The sequence below is a fragment of the Uloborus diversus genome, chromosome 5 (assembly GCF_026930045.1).
Source record: "Uloborus diversus isolate 005 chromosome 5, Udiv.v.3.1, whole genome shotgun sequence".
NCBI classification, from domain to species: domain Eukaryota; kingdom Metazoa; phylum Arthropoda; class Arachnida; order Araneae; family Uloboridae; genus Uloborus; species Uloborus diversus.
The window spans coordinates 175,803,822-175,827,796 of NC_072735.1; the positions used below are offsets into that span (position 1 = coordinate 175,803,822).

At 35.5% G+C, this 23,975-nt stretch overlaps 1 protein-coding gene across 1 annotated transcript in view; it reads right to left on the reverse strand.

Annotated features, from left to right (window-relative positions):
- The window catches only part of LOC129222844 (aromatic-L-amino-acid decarboxylase-like), a 48,903-nt gene extending 25,394 nt beyond the window's left edge, over positions 1 to 23,509 (reverse strand). The window contains exons 1-4 of the mRNA XM_054857395.1: positions 23,306 to 23,509; positions 12,515 to 12,628; positions 11,454 to 11,573; positions 9,609 to 9,719 (exon numbers count right to left, since the gene is read on the reverse strand). Of these exons, the coding sequence (XP_054713370.1) occupies positions 9,609 to 9,719; positions 11,454 to 11,573; positions 12,515 to 12,628; positions 23,306 to 23,506 (546 nt within the window). The 5' untranslated portion in view covers positions 23,507 to 23,509. The remainder of the gene's footprint in view (positions 1 to 9,608; positions 9,720 to 11,453; positions 11,574 to 12,514; positions 12,629 to 23,305) is intronic.
- Positions 23,510 to 23,975: the final 466 nt, after the last annotated feature.

Here is a 23,975-nt window from a genome sequence, read left to right on the forward strand (position 1 = left end):
ATTTCAAAATTTTGTAATCACATAGTCATACATACATTAAGCATTATTACAATTCGTTTTTGAGTGAAGACAGGACGGAGATCATCCCTGGTGGAATTAAAGTGTTGGAGCTGTCCCCAACTGATGGTACACTTAAACGGGGGGGGGGGGGGGGGAGCGTGAAATAGTGACATTTTGGGACAAAGGAAAGGGAGGAGGTTAGAAGAAATGACCATCACATTGTTTTATTATAAAATGTTTAAGAAAAATAGCGTTACATTTCGGAGGGGGGGGGGGGGAGCGTGAAATAGTGACATTTTGGGACAAATTAAAGGGAGGAGGTTAGAAGAAATGGCATCACATTTTTTATAATAAAATGTTTAAGAAAAATAGCGTGACATTTCGGAGGGGGGGGGAGCGTGAAATAGTGACATTTTGGGACAATTTAAAGGGAGGAGGTTAGAAGAAATGACATCACATTTTTTATAATAAAATGTCTAAGAAAAATAGCGTGACATTTCGGAGGGGGGGGGGCTTGAAGTGTGACTCTTTGTGACAAAAGGAGTTGGCGGGGGTCAAAAATGTTGAAAGAAACTGTGACATCATTAATGGACAGCCACTTATTGTATCGAAATATGGTAAACGAAGTTGCAAAATTGATGAATGAAAATGGTCAGCTTATTGCAGGGGTTCTCAAACGGTGGGTCGCGACCCTCCTGGGGGTCGCGAGATGTGAAAGAAAAGTTTAAAGAAAATTAATTTATTGCTGTGTTTTTCGTACTGCGTGCAATGATAGAACTTGAAGGAGCGCAAGATCAATAACTGTCATAAAACTACTGCTAGATTATAAAATCAGTAAGGTTTACTACTATCTCTTATTATAAAATAATTGCAGAGACAAAAGTTTATGTTTATTTTACTAGTTAGCTGTGTTTCTCAGGATAAAAATTAACCATTTGTGCAGTTTTTTAGTCTAAAAAGGGAGTCGCAATGTCTAAAAGTTTGAGAACACCTGGCTGATTGGATATCATATTTGCCATCACTAAATTTCACAAAATTCGTTCATATAAGCATGTCGCATTTCTCTCACAATGTCCAATTACTTCGTCGTTATTCTAGCCCATTGCTTTTATTGAAATGTACTACTGTAAAAGCACCTATTTTGACGAAGATGAAGATCTCTGTGATTGCACGGGATGGAAATTTCACGATTTTTGAAAGAACAGAACCTAAAACTGATTTAATTTTCAGGTTGAAATACTTCGCGAGGCTCAAGTTTTTATAATTACAACGGGTTTACAAAAATTGCGAAAACTAAAGATCCGCAAAACTAAGTGCATTTAGTACCTTTCTCTCGTATAAAGTAACAAATCCGTCAGTAATTTCATAATGTTGCTTGTGTCATCATAGAAGACATGGAATTACATTCCAGAAGATCAGGGAAAAAAAAAGTTGTTTCTATGTTGCTCAGTTCTTTATTAATGTGTATACAAAGAATTCAGTTTAAATTAAGTTAATGGTGCAATAAAATAAGTCGAAATCGTAAGTCATTTGTTTAATTTTAAGATTGGCTTTGAAGAATTTATCCTACAAAATGAGGGTTTAAATTATACTTTTTTAGAGCGTAAAATCACAGCAAATGGTCGTAAAAGCAAGAGAATATTGATATTTTCGTTATTCATTTATTTTCGAAAACTTACAATTCAATAATTTACTCTAAATAATGTACTCTAAAAAAATCATGAAGTAATTTGTAACTATAAACTATCTACTTAACTTCGAGATTTCTTATGAAGTATTCAGAATGCATGGGTGCCCCCCCCCCCCTCAAGTTTAATGGCGCAAATTACCCTCCCCCCCCAAAAAAAAATGTCAGCCCTCTTTCTCTTTTTTATTTTTTAGGTCTTTTATTTATTTATATATATTTTTTAAATATTTTTCATTTATTTATTTATTTATTTTTAAATATTAATAATTATTATTTATTAAAAAAGTTCTCTGCTACGCCAATGACCTACACACAAACTAAATAAATTAATTAAATAAAATATAAACAAAATAAAATAAAAAAATTTAAATTAAAAATAAATTAACAATTTCATTAAAATAAGTAAATTTACCCCCCCCCCCCCCTATTTTGATGGCCCAACTTTGCGCCATATCCCCCACCCCTGTAGGCACCCCTGTCAGAATGAATGGTTCAAGTATGCTTAAAAAATGTACTACGTCCAGTTTAAGCGTTTAAGCAATGTTATTGTCAAACCAATCATAGATCATTACATTATTTGCAAACCAAAATGCATAGCTTAACTTGTTAAATATATTTTACTGTGCAGTTTTTTTTTTTTTTTTAATTTTTACTCGATTATTGAACTGTATTATGTTTTAGCATGTCTTATATTTTGTATTTAGAGTTTTTGACGTAAATTGGTTGCACCTTTTGAGTTTTAATGCTTCTTTAAAAATATAACTATAAAAAAATATCAAATCCTTGTACCTGATGAATCTTCAGGAATAGACAAGGGCGCCCATATAAGGGGCAAGGGGGCTCAAGCCCCCCCCCCTTGAAATGAGAACTTTCTTTCTTTTAGTGCTTTTTTCTGTGCAAAAATGTATAAAAATTTCTTTTCCAGCCATTAATGAATAAATTATAAAAATCTCCAATTTTAATGTCTCTAATCTGTACTGAAATCAGTTTCAATGGGGAAAATATTCTGCTAAACCATGGGGAAAATTTTTGAGCCCCCCCTTAAAATTTTGCATATGGGCGCTCTTGGGAATAGATGTGATGAAGGAGTGGAAAATTAAACAGAACAGACTGTGAAGAGGATGAAAATGATCCTAATACTAAAAAATTAGGATCATTTTGTCAATGTTAAAATTGCAACCATAAATACAAAGAACTGTAGCTGAACTTACGAATCTGAGTTGAGGAGATGTTGGGTATGAGGTGCAATATTTAAAGAAAACCGAAAACTGAGATATTTATAAACAACGGACCTGAATATTATCATTCCATTATACTACTGCTTTATTATGATACTGGTTGATATTATGGATATATTTAATGTTTCAATTATTGACAACCAAGTTCGACATCATTTTTAAAATCCTGTACTAAAATTTTTATTTAATCATACACACCCTTTTATCTATTATTTTCATTCTTATTATTAATCTTTTGGAAAAGGTACGTCCGTTACCACTGTTGGTACGTCCGTTACCGACACAAAATATTTTTTTTAAATTATAATTTTAAAAAAATCCTAAAATGTTTTGATTGTTTTTGGATCATAGTACACTTAAATCTGTCAGAAAAATATTTTTTCACATGAGGAATATAGTAAATCAGAGAATTTTGATCAACATTAGCCTTCTATTGAAAGTCTTGTCCAAAAATGGTACGTCCGTTACCATTCACAAAAATGTATAGTTCTCAAATTTATTTTATGCATGAAGACAAAAACTTGTATAGGGTGAAAGGAAATGTTAGACTTGATCTAAACGGTTTGGGGTCAAAATGTCGCGGGACAAAATGTCGCGGCCAAAATGTCGCCGTTCTAAAATGTCGCCGTTCCAAAATGTCGCCGGGCCAAAATGTCGCCTGTCCAAAATGTCGCCGGGCCAAAATGTCGCCGGGCCGAAATGTCGCCGGGCCAAAATGTCGCCGGGCCAAAATGTCGCCAGTCCAAAATGTCGCCGGGCCAAAATGTCGCCGGGCCAAAATATTGCCGATCCAAAATGTCGCCGGTCCAAAATGTCGTCGGTCCAAAATGTCGTCGGTCCAAAATGTCGCCGGCCCAAAATGTCGCCTGTCCAAAATGTCGACGGGCCAAAATATTGCCGATCCAAAATTGTCGCCGGTCCAAAATGTCGCCGGGCTAAAACGTCGCCTGTCCAAAATGTCGTCGAGCCAAAATGTCGCCCGGCCAAAATGTCGCCTGTCCAAAATGTTGTAGATCCAAAATTCGTTTATTCAGTTGGTAAGAAAAATTTAAATGTATAAAAATGATGTTTAACACCAAATTTGCAGAATAAATGGTTACTGCCTTTAATGAATGTCTCCGTTAAAAATGGGACTGGACTAACTGAGTTTCATGATAAATTTTAAAAAGATTATTCCGTTTTGATTCGCAACTCTCGGCTGTTTTTCAGAAAACAAATAGAATACAAGCGTTACGTTATCTTATTTCTTGTGACTCGCTATCCACCAACTGTAAAACGTTCTGACGACGTTCAGTTCTGACGTTCGCTAAATTATTTTAAACTTTTCTTCAAGAATAGTGTGCGTTTGTATGTGACCGATTTTTTGGGGACATTCTACGTCAAAACCTGTTGTAAGAATTCGAACGATACCCGCAAGTACCCATTATATGATTTAGGGGCTGCGTGGTTTTTTGCGTCAATTCGTTCAAGATAGTGGAGTAACTGAACGTTTTCATCGATATGCGTGACTGTCATTGCTCAAAAAATGATGAACGGAATCAAATAAAATGTTAGGAAGCAGCAGGGGGGACAGATTTTGGACTCAATAACACCAGAGGGTGGAGCAATCGAATGTTTTTTCCTTTCTTTTTTATTATCTGTGATTGATATATCTCAAAAAGTAATACAGTAGACCCTCGTTTTCAGCGGGTTTATTTTACGCGGTTTCGATTATACGCGGTTGAAAATTTGACACCTTTATTTTATTTACGCAGATGAGTTTCGGTTTTACGCAGATGCGGCAATGCAAACAGGTAACATTTTCCTCTCTTTCAAAACCCAAGCTCCTAAAGATTGCAGATTACACGTAACTAACTGCATTTTGGCGTGCTAATAATCGAACTTGGGTCCTTGGAGACATTTTATGCGATTGGTTCCAGAGCTTTTTCCATCAGAAGTAAAGTGATTAAACTCACACAGTTCAGAACTCACTGGAAGAAGAGCTTTTAGGAGTGACAAAGGAGGTCAAAACCAACGCGGATACCGACTCCGGTGACACACAACCAAAAACGCTCACATTGAAAATTTTCGAACCATCCGTAGACAATAGGAATGATCTTTCTGTTTTGTTAGTGAAAGAAGATTCTATCATGGAAATGACGCAAGTGATCATGGATAAGTTAATGCTAAGCAAAGAATTGGAGGAAAAATTCGTAATGACTACCAAAAAACTATCATAGTCAGCTCTTCTTCATAAACAGAACACGAAATTAGTTTGTTTTCTTTATGCATATTGTGCATAAAAATTGATATAAGTACACATTAAACTTATTATACAATTAGTCATCACTAGAATGAAGTATTTTTTTTAATCTACCGAACCTAATTCCTATTTTGACACTAATTATTAGGTCTCAATTTACGCGGTTTCGATTTACGCAGCATTTCCGTGGAACATAACCCCCGCGTAAAACGAGGGTCTACTGTACAAGGGTTAAGACAAAATTTGGTCTACAGGTATGATCTTAAAGGGCGAGTTGCTCATTTATTTTTGGCTTCAGTCATCCCAAAAGGATGGATCACTGAATAATTTTTATCGTTTTATGTGACCTGCTATATCTCAAGAAGTAATGCGAGGATTCATACAAAAATGTAGTATACAAGTGAAATTAAACGAAAACAAGCCTTATTTTCGTTCTAAGTTGAGTTTCGTAATCGTTTACGTGAGTCAGTGTAATTAAATAAACAATGAAAAATATACTGAATTTATATATGAGAGGTTGAGCATGATATCAATAAAATCTAAATTAGCCGTGTATTCCTTTCATTTTTGTAGCACTTTAACTAGCGTGAGTGTTGAATAAAAACTGAGTTTGCATTCTTATATAATTTGCGTAGTAAAAATTCACTAATTAAAACAGCAATTTTTTCTGAGAGAGAAAAACTTATTTGTTTATTATTATTATTATCAATATTCTTTTCTTTCTGAATTACCAAGCTATATTGAGCTGGAACTATTACTTTTTGAAACTCATTTTAAAAATAAGTCTAGGTCAAAATTGATCTGAATAATCTCATTGATATCAGTTATTTCACCCTACATTATGAAATTTTTTCTTTTCTATTTAAAATTGGAAAATGTGATTAGCTGACAAGCGCTACTTCGCATGCATGAAAGTATCCTCTTGAAAACCTTCAATAAAATAGCTGTTCTGAAATTGTCCCTTGATGTTCTATCGAATATATAAATTTCATGAATGTTGAGAATTGAAAATATTTGTCATCGCGTAGAGTCGTTTTTCAAAAATCTGAGTGTAAGACACCTGTTTTAGCAGTTACGGGTTTCATTGATTTCAAAAGATTTGACGGTGAACATTTCGACGTAATTTCAGAATTTTACTCATAAGAGATAGGAGTTCCCACGGCAGTTTTGATCTTACTTTAACCAACGTATATCTCACTGAAAACGTAGTTTTTTTTTTTTTTTACAGTTCTTAGGGTAATGTTGATAAATCTATGAGAAAATTAAATTTCATTAAGATACTTTTCTACTTTATTTCCACCCTGGCCCGTGATTTCGAATTTTTCCAGTGAAAGGGGAGAGGGAGGATAACGGGCGTATGTATAACCAATGCAAATTTCATAAGATTGCTATAAAAACCACTCCCACTTGTATATAAAAAAAAATTCAAAGTCGAGGGCCATTCCGCCTGATCCCCTAAATGACTGACCTGTCGCTACCGTAATAATATGCTAGAGTGAAGGAGTTATTTGTTTTTACTTCATTACGCCAAAAAATACAAACCGCCTATTCTCTTGCCATATTCAAATTGCGCCTCACTATTCTTTCATTCGCGTTTAGAACAGTTTAGTTTTACTTCCATACCAATTTTTTGTCTGAATCCTTGCGTTACATCTTGATCCTTTATGTTACATCTTGAGTATTATTATTAATCAGATTAAACGAGAAAGAGAATTCCGTTGCAGCAGCCTTTCACATGTTTACGTTTGTAATAGTATACAGAAAAACGTATGTTTTTCTGAAAACTATTAATTTTCTGGAATTAATCTGATGTTTACGAATTAAGACAGGAGAAAACGTTTGGAATTTTTGAAGGAACTTACTTTGAAAGGCAATTAATATTCTTTCGCAACTTTTATGCTGGAAAGCATCGACGTACATTTAAATTTTTCATACAAATTGAACTAGCGAATTTTAGGCCGGCGACATTTTGGACCGGCGACATTTTGGACTGGCGACATTTTGGGCCGGCGACATTTTGGGACGGCGACATTTTGGACCGGCGACATTTTTGACTGGCGACATTTTGGGCCGGCGACATTTTGGACCGGCGACATTTTGGACCGGCGACATTTTGGACCGGCGACATTTTGGACTGGCGACATTTTGGACTGGCGACATTTTGGACTGGCGACATTTTGGACTGGCGACATTTTGGACTGGCGACATTTTGGACTGGCGACATTTCGGGCCGGCGACATTGTGGACCGGCGACATTTCGGGCCGGCGACATTGTGGACCGGCTACATTTTGGACCGGCGACATTTTGGGCCGGCGACATTTTGGGCCGGCGACATTTTGGGCCGGCGACATTTTGGGCGTATACCGATCTAAACATGCCAAAATTTTAAACAGCAAATCAATAAATGAGCGAGCTAAAAAAACATCATGAATTGTTGTATTTTTCTTGCAAATGGTACGTCCGTTACTTTGATTTTGCCTTAGAAGAAACTCTCCTGCGGTTTCAAAAGTAGATGCACCTATACCTTGTACTCAGGGCTGTAGCCGGAGAGGGGCCAGATTGGGCAGCGCCTGAATTGGAAACATTTTTTCCCATATTAAGATAGTCCTGTATTTGTCTTTTTTACTTTCTTCTATATCTAATATATAGAAGAAAGTATTGGATTCGTGCAAATTTTCGAATTTCGAATTTTGACGGATTCGAACGTTTTGAGGTGTGCTGAGTCCATTTCGACTATTTTTGGAAAATGTCTGTCTGTCTGTGTGTGTGTATGTGTGTGTGTGTGTGTGTGTGTATGTGTGTCACGTCTGTGTGTGACCAGTTTTTTGTGGCCGCTCTACAGCAAAAACTACCGCATGAAATCGAACGAAATTTAGTACACATATGTGCCCCTATGTGAACTTGTGCCCATTAGTTTTTGGCGCGAATTCCTCCAAGGGGGGTGGAGCAATGGGACGTTTTTCGAGTTACGCGTGCTTGCTATTCCTCAGGAAGTAACTGGCGGAATCAAACAAAATTTGGTCCATATGTTGCCATTAACAGGAACAGGTGCTGATTCAATTTTGGTGTCAATAACTCAAACGGGGGTTGAGCTATAGAACGTTTTTTGTCGTCAATTGTGACTGCTGTATCTCAAGAAATAATGAACGGAATGAAAGAAAAATTTATCGGCAAGTAGCCCTTAGTGGGTATAAGAACTGATTTTATTTTTGTGTCAACAGCTAAAAAGGGGGTAGCGCAATCACCCGTTCTTTTTTTCCATTTTGAGTGCCCTATCTCAAGAAGTAATGCTACGTTCTGGTTGAAATTTGGAATATATGTGAATCCATATGTAAACAGGCTTTGGTTCTATTTTGACGCCGATCGCTCCAAGAGGTGTTGATTTTTTTTTTTTTTTTTGCGAATAAAAATATTTTTTAATGCAACAATAAGAAAGATAAATCGTAATAGATTGTCGTCTGCGTATTTCTCGTGATTTTAATTGTATGGAAATGATAGGAAATATTATCTCAATGATTTAAAATTTTTAACTGTTGCCATCTTATGTTTGTTAACAAATAAAATATTTGTAATTAATTCAAGCAAGGCTTTTAAAATAACTTTCAATTTTCGCTCTTTGCTTTGCTTTTGCAATAATTCAGACATTGGGATAGTCGTCAAGTTTTTGCATGTGTCATTTTGTTTTTGTTGGGAATATTGCTTCCTCGTCAAGCATGGGGAGGGATCAGAAAAAAAAAGAAAAATATAGAAGAAAGTTTCGTGATGGCCACAACATACTAGTTCAATTTTCGATGTGAAACACGTTTCTCGCTTATACGTTAGAACTTTCTACTAATTGTAGTATGTACTGATTTTGAATTAGAGTAAAGAACGCCTTTCCTTACACTAATTAATGGTGGTAACCATAAAGATTTCTTAAGATTAAAATCCTATTTTTATGAAAAAATATCAAATAATCTTTGCGCTACAATATGATTAAACTGAAAAACCAAGTTAAATAAAGCTTTCTGGTTGTGTGTTGAACTTTTTTGCACTGATGAAGAGGTTAAATTGTAGCCTTGAAATAGCTATTTGCTGTGTCTTCTTTGTGCTTTTTTTAAGTTGGATTTTCACTTTTATCCTATTTTTATATTGCAATAATTTAGACCCTAAGATTTCAATAGTGAAATGACATTGTAAATCATTAAATGTTAGACACAATTTTTTTTATATGCGTATTGAAGCTCTGTCGTTCAATTAAAAGAGCAAACATCAGTTTAATAATATCCTGAAATAAAATTTTGTTCCGCATTGATCATGCAGTGAAAAAAAAAAAAGATACAAGATCCTATATTTTAGCTCGTCTCTCCTATAGAATCCGGTTCCCAACCTATTATTGGGCCCTAGGTGGAAACCTGCTTCCACTAATAGTAAAAAAGCTTAAAATAAATCTCAACCCACCTGATCCGAGGCGTATGCAACTAACTTTTCCAATTTAGCACCTTTCGTCAACGCTAGAGACCTACTTCTTGCAGCCAGTAGTGCGACTAAAGTTGCTTCACTTGCTGTTCCCTGAAAGAAAATATGCAAATTAAGCAAAGCTATTCATTTCGTATAAGTTTATTAGAGCAATTCTAGGACACTCATTCATGAAATAAAATCATTAAATAACCCTCTTTAAACCATTAATAAACCGAATTCTGAATGAAACGTGACTACATAGAGTCATATACCATTATTTACACAACCCCCGTTGCTTGTCGAAATGGCTTCATCCGACTTATAAAATTAAAGTTCAAAGTTCATCAAAACTTGAATTTTAAAGAATATAGTGTCAATATTCATCCTTACTGCAGTATACACGCCCATTTTTTGTACAATTTTATAGTTTTACAGTGGCGTGCTTAACGCGTTCGTGAAACTTGTATGAACTTATATATTCACTTTCGCACATAAAATAATCAGTGCCAAATGTACCATGTCGCGATTGCGAGGGGCCACATAACCTCAGGGGTTCTACAGGGATAAAAGTCTACGTTATAAATGTTTTACATAGTTCTGTGAAAACAAAGAGGCCCCCAAATCTGTAAATGGCACGATATTGTGCATTCAAACATAATATAAACAGGATTCAGTGAAAGCTAACAATTTTATTTGTGCGAACTAATGTATAGTACTAATAGATTGAAACGCATCACTCTATTAACCTAGTTAAATTCTTGGAACTTTATCATGGCTTTTATCCGCAGCCATTTTTTTTTAATTATTAAAATTATACCATGATGTAAAAAAGGTTGAGAATCACGAACTTTGCCGTTGGTTTGATGATTTTTTTGAAAAAATTTCACTGCTTTTATTGTTTCCACTTAAGACCGTAGAAGATTGAGTTTGATAGGTTGAAATAGTAAATCGGGGTTTTAGAAGTTTTCAAAGTTGGTGACATATATATTAAAAAAATGTTAACCTTCTGAGTAAAAGTTGCCCTGGAGAGTTTATTCATTCAATAGCAGGTTGATAGCAAGCACCTTGACATTTTAATAAGTTCCAAAGGGCAGTGGCGCAGTCAGGAAAATTTTCTGGGAGGGGTTTTCAAGATCGAAAATTGTTGCTTTCTTTCCCATTCATTTACAATGCGTAATTATTCAATATCAAAGAATTTCTACAGATTAGTAATTATTCATTCAAAGTAATTGCTTAAAAACAATTAATAATTCGTATTGATATCACTATGAAACGAAGAAAGTGAGAAAAAGCACAAAATATTTATTATTAGTTTTACTTTAATCTTATATTCATTTTTGTGTGTTTTTCACGAGATCATTTAAAACCTACTCCTCAAAAACATTCATGTCTTTATGAATGTCAAATGCTAGTTAATAACGGTTTCGATCTTTCGATGAGAATTGGTTAAGAGCCTCAGAAAATCCGGTGCGGTAGGCTTCCTCTTCCTAGATGTCCCATCCCTAAAAAGGATTTGTGCTGTGATGGAAGTCCTGAGGGACCATGATACCCTGTAGAGCTTTATCGACACCATTTTAGCTCTCTTATACCAGTGGGGACGTAGGGTGCTCATCATGAAATACAATTTTTATATTCAAGAACTGAAAAGTAATTTCCGACTGCTTCCCGATCATTAAAAGCAGTAAGATATTTTGTTGAAACCTATTCCGCTTGGAAAAGCTCAAAAACTCTGCTTTTTTCCCTTGATTTTAACGGAGGAAATGAATGTGCTTATGTTCTGGGAGGGGTTTTAACCCCAAAACCCCTCCCGTGGCTGCGCCATTGCCAAAGAGTTAACTCTCTCACCTGTATAACTCCTCCTCCAGGTCCTTTGGATTCAAATAAAAAGTGTTCAGGTAGTTGGATTGCTTTGCCTAACCAGTCCATCATCACCATTTCCATTTCCGTGCACGATGGACTCGACATCTGAAATGAATGGCTATAACATAAAATAAGTATGTAACAAAACTGATACAAAGGATTAAGTCTTAAATCTTGTGGTAACGGCTTGTGGAAAATGTTGATGGTAAATTTTGACATCGACAACAAGAAACGTTATCAACCTATTAGGTATAAACTCAGTAATTTTCTTTTGAATTCTAAAGCGTTTATTGGTTTCTGAAATATAAACTTTAGTTATTTAATTTATTTCTTATACAGGTATGACAACTTAAGATTCCTATTCATTTATAGCCTTCCGTACGGCACCCTTGAAAACTACTCATGTCTAATCATAAACCAAAAACTAGTAGTTATACTCAGTTAAATTATGTTCAATTGAACGTAACGTAATCCAATGAACCTTAAAACTAATTTTCCTTGTTCAATTTAAATATTACTGAAAATCAACTTACTCTGTTTATTAAAGTTATGACTGAAATCAATTTATCTTGTTCAATTAAAATAAGACTGAATGTCAATTTGTCTAGTTATATATTGACTAAAATATAGACTGAATGTCAATTTTTCCTGCACTGTTAAAAATTTAACTCTGGATCTCCTTTTACCGTGTTTAATTAAAGTATGACTGAAATCAAGTGACCCTGTTCAATTAAAATATACCTCAAAATCAATTTACCTTGTTTAATTAAATTGACTGAAAATCAATTTACCGTGGTTAAGTTACAACATGACTCAAAATCAATGTTCCCTGTTGAATTAAAATATGACTGAATGTCAAGTTGTCCAGTTCAACGAAAATATTGACTGAGTATCAGTTTTTCAAGTACAGTTACAAATTTAACTGAAAATCTCACTCACCCTGTTTAATTAAAGTATGACTGAAATCGAGTTATCGTGTTCAATTAAAATATAACTCAAAATCAACTTACCCAGGTCAATTAAAATATGACTGAAAATCAATTTACCCATGTGAATCCGATGCACGAGAGAGCACTCAAGAGTATATCGGCGCACATAGACGGATAGGAATTCGCTGTAGGAAAGTAGGCATGGAAATGGGGAGAATTCCAATGAGTCATCTGAAATATAAATGCAATTTGAGATTACGAGAAAAACTTTAATGAACAAGTTTCTTAAAAAAGGGGGGAGGGAGTGGACTTTTGAAAAAGAGCGCCTGAAAAACAGAATAACCGTGTTTCTGTACTTCGGGTACACTCAGCAAGATTACATTGTAACAGCACTATAGTCTGACCACGGATTGTATGCAGAGACAAAGATCCGTTTTACAGCCGGAAATGGACGAATCTATTATTTTTTAGCGATGTCAGCTTTTGCAGAAGCAGAGTCTCATTCAAATGAGCGGAATACGCGCATCAAATTTTTACTTTCCCCCCTTATTCGCATTGATTCGTCTTATGTGGACATTTGAAAATTCCATGCAATCCGTGGTTGGACAGTATATGATAATGCACGCCGAAATACATAGTTTTGTCAGCAGACTTACACCCTAGGCAGCTGCTTATTCTACCTTGTTAAAAATTTATCATTGGATGCAAGCCTAGAATTTTCTTAATAAAGTATTTTGAAAGAATAAGTAGAGTCAAAATTTAGAGAATAATCGAAACTATTTCCTGTTCACAAACGAAAAATAAAAATATTATAAAACTCCATTCATCTTATAAAATTCCTCATAGTCAAAACATGAATGTAAAATTGCTTTCGGATTTAATCATCTTTATATTTGCAATTTTAATTTCATAAAATTTTTTTGAATGGCAATTATTTTCTTGACTCATTTCAAAATTCTTTTCTGCCGTATATATGCTTTGTAATAAAAAAAATTCAGAAAATCTTAAGAGGGTATACTTATTAAAAAGCTTTTAAGAAGAGAGAAGAGAGCGAGATTCAAAGTTGGTGAACCAAGAAGAACATAATTTTAAATTATTATTGAAATGAATTTCTATAGCATATGTATCCCACACATTTCTGTGCAATTTGGTCTCATTTTCCGACTTCTGAATAAAAGTTTACTGTTATTCTCTCGGAATGTCTATTTCTCACTCTTTTCTGTAGAAAATGTTTTTGGTTTGAAACACAAGCATTCTTTCTCAGACTCAAAGCAAGTATATTTTGCATTTATCTTTCCAAATTTTTAGCTCACTATTTCAACTAAAAATGATGTATTTAAGGGGGTCCGGGACACATTTTGAAATTTTTTTATTATATACTTTAGAGTTTTGAAATTTTTTGCACTGATTCACCATTTATTTAATAAGCAAAATCATAACATAAATATGAAAAAAAGAAAAATTTTTATTTAAATTTAATTAGTTTTTTTTAATAAAAAATGGGGTTTCTTTAAATTGCTATAACTCAAAATATTCTTAAACAATTTTCAATTTTTTTTCAATGAATTACGCACAAATATCTAAGCTTTAATTTTTATTCGGCGATTTTAAAAATATTGATTTAATAAAAAATAAAAAATATTTGAAGAAAAATTTCGAAAAATTCGAAGATACTTTTTTTTTTTTAAAAATCGTAATTTTTGCAGCAAACGTTTTTTTCAAATTCGACGAATAAAATTTAAAGTAAACTGTTTGAAAAAGATATGCTCCAAGTTTCATTACTTTATCTTTATCGGTTCCTGACTTATAAGAGTTTGAATGTAAGAAATCGGGAAAAATTGCATCATGGAGAAAAACGCGTTTAAAGTTTTAAAGTTAAGTACACATTAGTTAGGTGCATGCAACAAAAATAATTATATCTTTCGTTCTGTTTAAGATAGAAACAAGATTCAAACCTCCTCTTAAGCAGAAAAACACGGAGTAATTTTTTACATGATAAAAAAAAATTGCAAAATTTGACGATTTTTGTGTCCCGGACCCCCTTAACCTGAAAACTAGCCCAACCCATGAATTTTGAAAACTTTTGCTGCCGTAACTTGGTTCTTTTTGTCTGCATTATCACACCACAAAGCAATTTGGAACAAATCCCTCTCAATCGGGTAGAAGTCCGTTTCACATCAAAACTGCTCAGTTCATGCTTTTACCATTCCTCCATTGTAAAAAATGCTGATAATATCAACAAAATTATTATTAATATATTGCTTAATATACTTGCTTATTCTTTTATTGTTTATTAGTAGAAAAATTAAAAGGTCTTTTGGTTCGCCTGTATATTTACAAATAATGTATGATGAATTTTTCGCCAATTGGTTTGACCATGTTACGGTTCCACGTTATGATAACTTTGTGATTTTCTCGTCCATCTTATGATAATTTTTCTCGGTAAAATGTTCTTAAAATTGAAATTGAACAAAATCGAATTTTCGAAAAATCGCTTCGAGGTGCACACCCCCATGCTACAAAATAATTCTGTGCCAAATTTCATGAAAATCGGTCGAACGATCTAGGCGTTATGCGCGTCACAGAGATCCTGAAAGACAGAGATCGGGACAGAGATCCGGACAGATATCCAGACAGAGAGACTTTCAGCTTTATTATTAGTAAAGATATTTATCTTTCCACTGTTTCTGATAGTAAATAGCATTAAAAAAATAAAAGGAAAACACATGAGTTTTACTGGAATTCGAATAATAAATTAATAACGCCGATTTACTTAAAAACCAACTGAAATCCAATTTTTTAGCTGTTAATAATTAAGCAATACTGCTCCATTAAAATGAAGATTGTAAATCGAATCTTATTCAAACGAGGAAAACAGTTTTAGAAAAATAAAGTAGGCAGAGTGCGATTTTTTTTCTTTTTTGTCTTTTCTGTATTTTTTTAAACCAATTGAGCCGACATTGATACTAAACGTTTCAAATGTTTTCAACTGTCATTTGTGCATCCAACCATTTCTTTTATTTATTATGAACAATTTTTTGTTCATGGCTATGCTCTCCTTTTAGGTACGCATCTTGATTGATAGCATTAGTCTCCCGAAAAATTTTATTTCGAATCTCAGGAAATGTAAATTAAAAACAGACGATACAATTAGATTCTTCTCCACTTTATTTCATTACTTTTTTCCCCCAAAAGAACAAAAGACTTTTTTTCTTATATTTGAACCGTATTTTTATCCTTTTATTTCCCCGCATTCACCACAATCTTAAAACCACTCGACTCTTTCCCCTTTCACCAACGACCGTCATACAGAAAAAAAAAGCCCATTAACACCTCCCCAGTCGCTCCTTAACAGCATAGTTTCAAAGATTTCCTCTATGGGAAGAGAGCTAGAGCTTGTAGCAATCTCGGATAATGCATCCTCCCCCGGTGTGTTGCCAGGCAACGACTCTTCGGCATCCGGAAGGGGTGTGGGAGGGGAGATTCTTTATCCCCTTAGTGACAGGCGACCGCGGCCTTTGGTATCTTGGCATCCGAAAGAGATATTTTCTCGCTTTGATGGCACTATTCATCCCCTCAGCGTTTAACCTTTTGCTTTTGAGGCGAGTAAAATAAAAAAGAAAAGAAAAGAAAAAAAAAAATGGATGAGAAATAGAGAAATAATCAGCGTTCGCGTCTCGATTCGTTGACAACGAGTAGTTTTCCTTGGAGGAGAAATGTTTTAAAATGTGGTTCTGGGGGGGGGGCAATGGGGGGGGGGGGGCAATTTTTTAAGTTATTTATTTTCGGGGGGATCCATTATTTGCGAAGCCTAAACTATAATCAGGGCCCGATTGAGATAGCAGGGGGCCCTAGGCTAAATGGTTTTTCGGGGCCCATCTGTAGTCAATCTTCACGAAGTAATAGGTACAGGGGGCCCTGAGGGCTATGTTATGCAGTCAATCTTTACAATTTTAACCATTGGCTAAAACAGTTTAGGTCATTCGGGGCCCCTAAAAATCAGGGGCCCTAGCCTACGGCCTAGTTGGCCTGTTCAGTAATCAGGCCCTGACTATAGTTTATCCGAGTCTCGTATCAATTCAATACGAAAAGTTTAGTCAACAGGTAGCCTGGTTTTATCAACAGTGAAAACGTGTGCAGGGCAGTGGTTCTCAACCTTTTCACTACTGAGGACAACTTGGTACCCTTTCGAATCTTAAGCGGACCACATACATACAGTCAACTTGATGCAAGGACAGATACAAGGGAGGGGCGATGGGGTGACCGCCCCTTCATTGAGGGACTCGGCACCGGCAATGTTTTAGAATTGAAGTGCTAAAAAGCCAAACGGTAGGCCATCTTTGGTGATGTTACGGGAACGAATGGGATTCAAAACTCTCTCCCGGAAACTTTTCGAAATTGAAGTTCAAAAAAGCAATTTTATAAGATCTTTGGTAATATTTTGGGGAGGAGAGGTTTTGAGGCCTTCCTCCAGATGTTTTGAAAACTTATAAGTTACCATTTCACTTAAGGTTAGGAGATAAGGCTCAGGTAATTTTTCGAAACTGACGTTCCAAAAGACGTAATTTTAGACAACTTTCGATGATGTTAAGGGGAGGGGAGTTTGAAGCATGCTCCTGGAATTATTACGATATTGAAGTTATGAAAACGAAATTTTAGAATACCTTTGGTAACGGAAAAGAAAAAAATAGGTTCGTGAACCTCTTACCTCCCTTTTATAGACTAAATCTCAATATTTTAGTTGTTTCAAATAAAAATGATGTTGCAAGCCCTCTCCCAAGTACGTGTAAATCAGATACGTCGCAAGAGATGAGTAAATAAGTAAATCGCTCCATCGGGGAAATTTCTGGATTCATCTTTGACTCGATGACTAGAAGCCTTATAATGCGAATATTTCTTTTATCTCAAAGTTTTCATTGAATCCTAAACTCTGGAGAAGGCTGTGTGAACTTCCCATAACTCGAACTACCAATAACTCGAGGGTTTTAGCCGATCCCTTTGGACTAGAGTTGACTATGTAGTATTTTCATAACAATTTCTTTAGTGAAATGAGGTGAATCCAAAAGTTTGCCATAATAAATTTAATTCCAATTATAAAAATGATGTAGATTAATTTTCACTAGCTTTTTGTGGACCACACGAAAATTGATTTCGGATCACTAGTGGTCCTCAGGTTGAGAATAACTGGTGTAGGGAAGGATGTTGTTAGGACTATCGATACGGAAGAACAAGTCAAACCAGACGCGGATCCAGAGGGGAAGAGGGATCATGTGGTCATGACTCCCCCCCCCCCCGCCTCTAAGCAAAGGCGGATCCAGAAAATGTTCAAGGAGGGGGCGATTGTTTTTTACTCTTTGCTCCTAAGAACTTCAATTTCTAAAAACTTTCAAAGGAGTGTACTGAATTCCTCACTTACCCTTATGTAATCAAAGGTGTCCTACAGTTGTTTCTTTAAAAAAAAATCCATCAAAACATATCCTTAAAACTATCCCGAATGTCATCTAAGATCGTCCAAAATTGAGATTTTGGAATTTTAATTTCGAAAAAATCCTTGTTGAAAGTTCCGGCGCTAACCCCAGAGTAATAACAGATTGCGTTTTAAACACTTCAATTCCGGAAGAATTCCGGGAAAGAGCTCCCTTTCTTCTAACATCATCGAATATTATGTAAAATTGCGGTTTTTAAACTTTAATATTCAAAATATACATGAAGAAAGTTCCTGTCTCTCGGTTCAGGGGGGGGGGGGCGATCGCCCCCATCGCCCCTCCCTTGTATCCGTCCTTGCCTCTAAGCAACTAAAGTTAGCCTAAAACTGCTTTCTGGGGACTTATATTTCAAACAATTCACCCACAGTTACCCTATATAGGCTCGAATAACCCTTCTTTCACTTATGACCCTTCTTTCAACTAATGACCATTCCAAAACCAGAAGCTATATTCGCTTTAAGTCAAACAAATTCAAAAGTATTTAGATCAGACGTTTAAATGAGGCCTTTCAGTCATAAAAAAAAAATGTAAGCTTTTGATTGACAGAAAACCATCACTACCGAAGTAGAAACAGAATCGATCTGAGAAATTTAATAGATTGAAGTTAATAGCCCACGTGCGTTGTGTGTGTGTGGTCGAAACCCTTTTCAAATTTTGAATTTAAATTATGCTTTTTCCAATCACGTGTGTGTGTGTAGGTCTGTATGGGTGGGTGTAGGTGTGTATGTGTGTGTGTAGGTCTGTATGGATGGGTGTAGGTGTGTATCTGTGTGTGCGTGTATGCAGACGTATGTGTGTCTGTGTGTGGGCAGGCCAATGTGTGTGTGTGTGTAGGATATGGACGCAAACGCCCAGCAGCTCGCTGGAGGTCACGGTGCTCGCTGGAAGAGCAGCATCGAGGAGTCGGTCGATGGGGGGGGGGGGGGGGGACAAAAAAAATCAAACGGCAGATGGACGGACGGACATTTAAAGCGACAACTGAGAACAATAAGCAATTCTTCATTGCTCAAAAAAAAAAAAAAAAGAAAAAAAAAAATTGAATTGCGATTCTACTCTTTTTTTTTTCTTCCTTCTTTTTTCAAAGTTTAAAATGTTTTTATTTACTTAGTTGCATATGAACCCAATCAAATTCCGCTTTTTTCTTTTTTTTTTCAATGCTAAAGTGCTTTGCTAGAAGCAAACAAATACCATCCATCATTTTCTTGACATTTTCCTTTCCCCCACTTCCGACGGAATAGATACATACCAGAACTTATCGGACAGCTTGGAATATATTCCTTGCTTTTCTAGCTGCGAAGGTAACTTTAAAAAATAAAATAAAAAAAGATAAGTGCCATTCGAGCACCCTGTATCCAGTAAATGTGGTGAAATAACATTCATCATCAGGGAGGCCATACCTTTGATATTGGCAGTGCAAATACCAGCAGTGTTGCCAGATGGTCAAATCCAGATTTCCCCAATTCCCTTCCAACTTTTCCCCAAAAAGCGATGTTTTCTACCAAAATTCCCCAAATTCAAAAATTATTTTTTCACTAATATTTTCATAAAATGAATCGACTTCCTCTGATATTTTTGTCTCTTAAAAAAAATGGTTTTTCCCCAAATAGCCAAATTTTCTTATAAAATTCCCCAACTTTTTTTTTCTTCCCATTTTCGTTTTTTTTTTTTTTTGTCTTCTTTATCTTTTTTTTTTACCTTTACTAATAATAAAGCTGAAAGTCTCTCTGTCCGGATCTCTCTCTCTATCAGAATCTCTGTTTGTCAGGATCTCTGTGACGCGCATAGCACGTAGAACATTCGACCGATTTTCATGAAGTTTGGCAAAGAATTAGTTTGTAGCATGGAGGTGTTGCACCTTTAAGCGATTTTTTGAAAATTCGATTTTGTTCTTTTGCTATTCCAATTTTAAGAACGTTTTCCCGAGCAAAATTATCATAAGATGGACAACTAAATTACCAAGTTATCATAATGTGGAACCGTAACGTGGGCAAGCCAATTGGCGAGAAATTCATCATGCATTATTTGTAAATATACAGGTGAACGAAAATACCTTTTAATTTTCTACTACGGGCAAAGCCGTACGGGTGCCACTAGTCATAAATACAAGCGCCTGAAAAATAAGAAATAGCCAAATGTTTTTTTTTTCTACTTGCATTTACTACTCTGCTTCTGTATGTACATTTAAACTATGATTTTTGTACATATTTATCCAAGAACATTCTTCATCACACTTATTTTTACCCGTTTCACGTATCAATTAGTTACTCACGCAGAACTATTAATGAGAATTCCGTAGAATAATATTCCACATAATGCGAAATGCGAATTCCATAAAGTTGAGCAAAGCTAAACCAACGCTGTTTGATACAAAACAATATAACTACTAGATGTCAAGACGAGAATTTAAATACGAAAAAAAAAAAAATTCCCAAGGGTTTTTTTCCCCCCAAGTTTTCAGCAAGAAAAACAATTTTCCCCAAAAAATTCCCCTCAAAACCCATTTCCCCAAAATTTCCCCAGAGAGCATCAGATTTCCCCAAAATGGGGAAATTTCCCCCAATCTGGCAACACTGAATACCAGTGAAAATCAGAGACATGAGATAAATGTCAATTGAAGAAAACTTTGAATTTTTACATGATTGTGCAATATTCTAACAACAGTTATACATTATGTATTTGCTAACGAAATTCAAGGGAAAATAATGAAATAAAATAGAGCTATGATTTTCAAGTGCACGTTCTCATGTCAGAATGATGACTCTTTAAAGGTTGTCCCCTTTTCAAAGGCATTACAGAGTTCCCGCATACAGTCGAACCTGTCTATCTCAAATTTTACGGGAGAGAAGAAAAGTTCGAGATATGGAGGTTTCGAGATACAGAGGTTTTGAAAAAAGTTCTAAAAATAAGTAATTGGAGCAATGACTCGTAAAACTTTGGAAGCAATTTTACTAATCAACAATGTTCCCTTCCTCTCGTTTCCGAATGGATATAATTGCTAGAAAACTTGCTTCTTGTACATAAAGTTTTAATTCTGGAGGATTATGTGACTGCTAATATTAAGAAAAATGCTTTTTGTCTCCAAATTCCAGTTAATAAAGATGGTTGGGGATCGAATTCAAGAAAGACACTTTAGTCGGAATTCGAGATAATAGGTTTTCAGAAAACTTCATTCGAGACAAACATGGAGGAAAACATTGAATTAATACTTTATGTGCAGGGAAAATGAAAAACTTCGACATAGAGAGGTTTTCGAGATAGGCAGGTTCGAGATAAACAGGTTTGACTGTATTCTGTAATTCATTCAACTTTTCAATCAATTAATTTCACATTTGAGGCAATGAGAAGCAATGGGATGTAAATAAATTTAATAAAGTTTTGAGGAAAACACGTTTAACGTTCAGATCCTAGGTAAGCATTCATTGTAATTTTTTTTTCTAAATCATGCAGTATATTAACAACTATCAGAACTACTAGCACCGTCTCTTGTTTCGAAACAGAAAAGGGGTTCTCCTACTGGTTATCTCCATTTTTTTAAATTTGTCACTTACATCCGTTTGCTTTTCCCTGCCTCATTTGTTTCATCTGACCCACTACTGTTATTGGCTTCACACCAATGTCGTAGGAATCTAGTATGAATTTTATGTCACTACTAGTGGTACCCGCACGGCTTTGCCCGTAGTAACAAAATTATAAGATGTTTCGGTTCGCCTGTATGTTAACAAATAATGTATGGTGAATTTTCTCGCCAATTGGCTTGTACCCGTGTTACGGTTCCACGTTATGATAATTTCGTATCTCGCCAATTGGCTTGTGCCCATGTTACGGTTTCACGTTATGATAATTTCGTAATTAACTCGTTCATCTTATGATAATTTTGTTCCTAAAATTGGAATAGAAAAAGAACCACACTGAATTTTCGAAAAATCGCTTCGAGGTGCACACCCCCATGCTATAAACTAACTTTGTGCCAAATTTCATGGAAATCGGCCGAGCGGTCTAAGCGCTATGCGCGTCACAGAGATCCAGACTCCAGACATCCTCCGGACAGAGAGACTTTCAGCTTTATTATTAGTAAAGAAGATCATTAAGGACTCCAGTTCGGACTTGATTCTTTTGAATTTTAGTCTTTTTGTTCTTAAAAAAAAAAAAAAAAAAAAAAAAAAGGCTTCGAGAAGAAAGTTTGGCACAAACCAGTGTATAGAAGTGGCTGTAAGACTAGGTGGCTGCCTTCTATTACGAAGTTTAGGAAAGTTGATGCCACCTTATAATATCTCTGAATCGAAAGGGTGCCTATGTAAAGAGGTAGCTAGATGATATATCCAGGGCTGCAGAGTCGGAGTCTAAAAGTAAGAATCGGACTGATTTTGAGGTAACAGGAGTCGGAAGTCGATGGTATAAATTGTCAAGAGTCGGAGTCGGTCATTTTCCCTCAAAGTCCGCAACTCTGCCAGGGCTTGTGTATTTGGAGTCGGGGTCGGACTGATTTCGGGGTAAAGGAGACGAAGTTGAAGGTTCTAAAATTTTCGGAATCGGAGTTGGTCATTTTCCTGCCGACTACGCAGACCTAGATATATCGAAATACTTCAAATAAAACTATTCTCATTCTCACCCTGATTTTCATTCAACAATCGATCGAACTTTGAAAAAAAAAAAAAAAAAAAAAAAAACCGAGCTGATGTGTGCATCACATGACTTCCTTTTACTCCAATTTAATGTCATTTCCCCATTACTGGCAGTTTTAATGGGATTCAATAGTCTTCTCTCTAAATATCACCAACAGTGGTCAAATTGAAATCAAATTTAAAAAAAAAAAATAAAAAAAAATCGCCAAATTAGTCGACAACTTGGCGACAAAACTTGGCGACCAAAAGACTGGCGATATATCGTTAAGTGTCCGCCAAATTATAATACCACTTGAGTTTGCATCGAAATTAACAATAATTTACCCCCAAAAAGGTTTAAAAGACCCCTTTTGAAACATCCGAATGCAATCAAAAGAAGAGGTGCCCAACTTGACCCCACTAGGGAGTCTACGTACCAAATTTCAACTTTCTAAGACATACCGTTCTTGAGTTATGCGACATACATACGCACATACACACATACGTACATACAGACGTAACGAGAAAACTCGTTGTAGTTAACTCGGAAATCGTCAAAATGGATATTTCTGGCGTCTATACGTTCTTAGGTATATATGCACGAGTGGTCGGGTCGAAAAAAAAAACTCAACATTCATTCGGGGATGAGCAAAATGGAAATTAAGATCGATTTTTGAGTGAAAATTTTTTGTGAATACACTACTTCCTTTTTTGTAAAAGGAAGTAAAAAGAGACTTTTGTACAGATACGGAACTGAGTTTCTAATAGATTTAATGATCACGAGTTAAAAATATCGCAAATAGGAACATTTCCGAACTCACCCCGGGCATGACGACTCGTTCGATGTCTTTGATCACTTCTTTCCAGTTCTCCGATTCCTGCGGAGCTTCGTCAGGGAGCAGTTCGGCCATGAATCCGGGCTGGACGTCCGGCAGGACGGACCTTTCTCCTATCCGGTCCAGATAATCCGCGACAAAGTCCACTAGTTCCTTCGCGCATCGGCGGAACTCGGTCGAATCCATGCTCTGAATCGGTTCCTTTTTGCCGAAGGAATGGGATGAAGAAACTAACGAATAATGGGGAAAATAATAGTTAGAAAAATAATAATAATAAAACAGCATCCAGCATTCATTTGAATTTTGACATCTTGAATTCAAATTGTTTTTCGCAATCACGAATTGCGATAAATGACCCTACTCGCGGGTTTCTTCTTTCTAGAAACGGAATTGAATGGAAATAGCCAAGAAATTTGCACCCGTAATATTATGACCGTTGATTTTCTAGAATAGGTAATACGAGGAATATCAATAAAAAAGGAAATGGTCATTAGAATGCGGTGATAGATTTTATTGCCGATATCCTCCAGTGCACTTATCATAAAGATTATTTACAGCGCATAAACGGTATGTATTTTATTTCTTGTCAATCTTAAATGACCACTACCCTACTTTCAAAAGTAAAATCTGCTTAAGTTAAGCCTTGAATGAACGT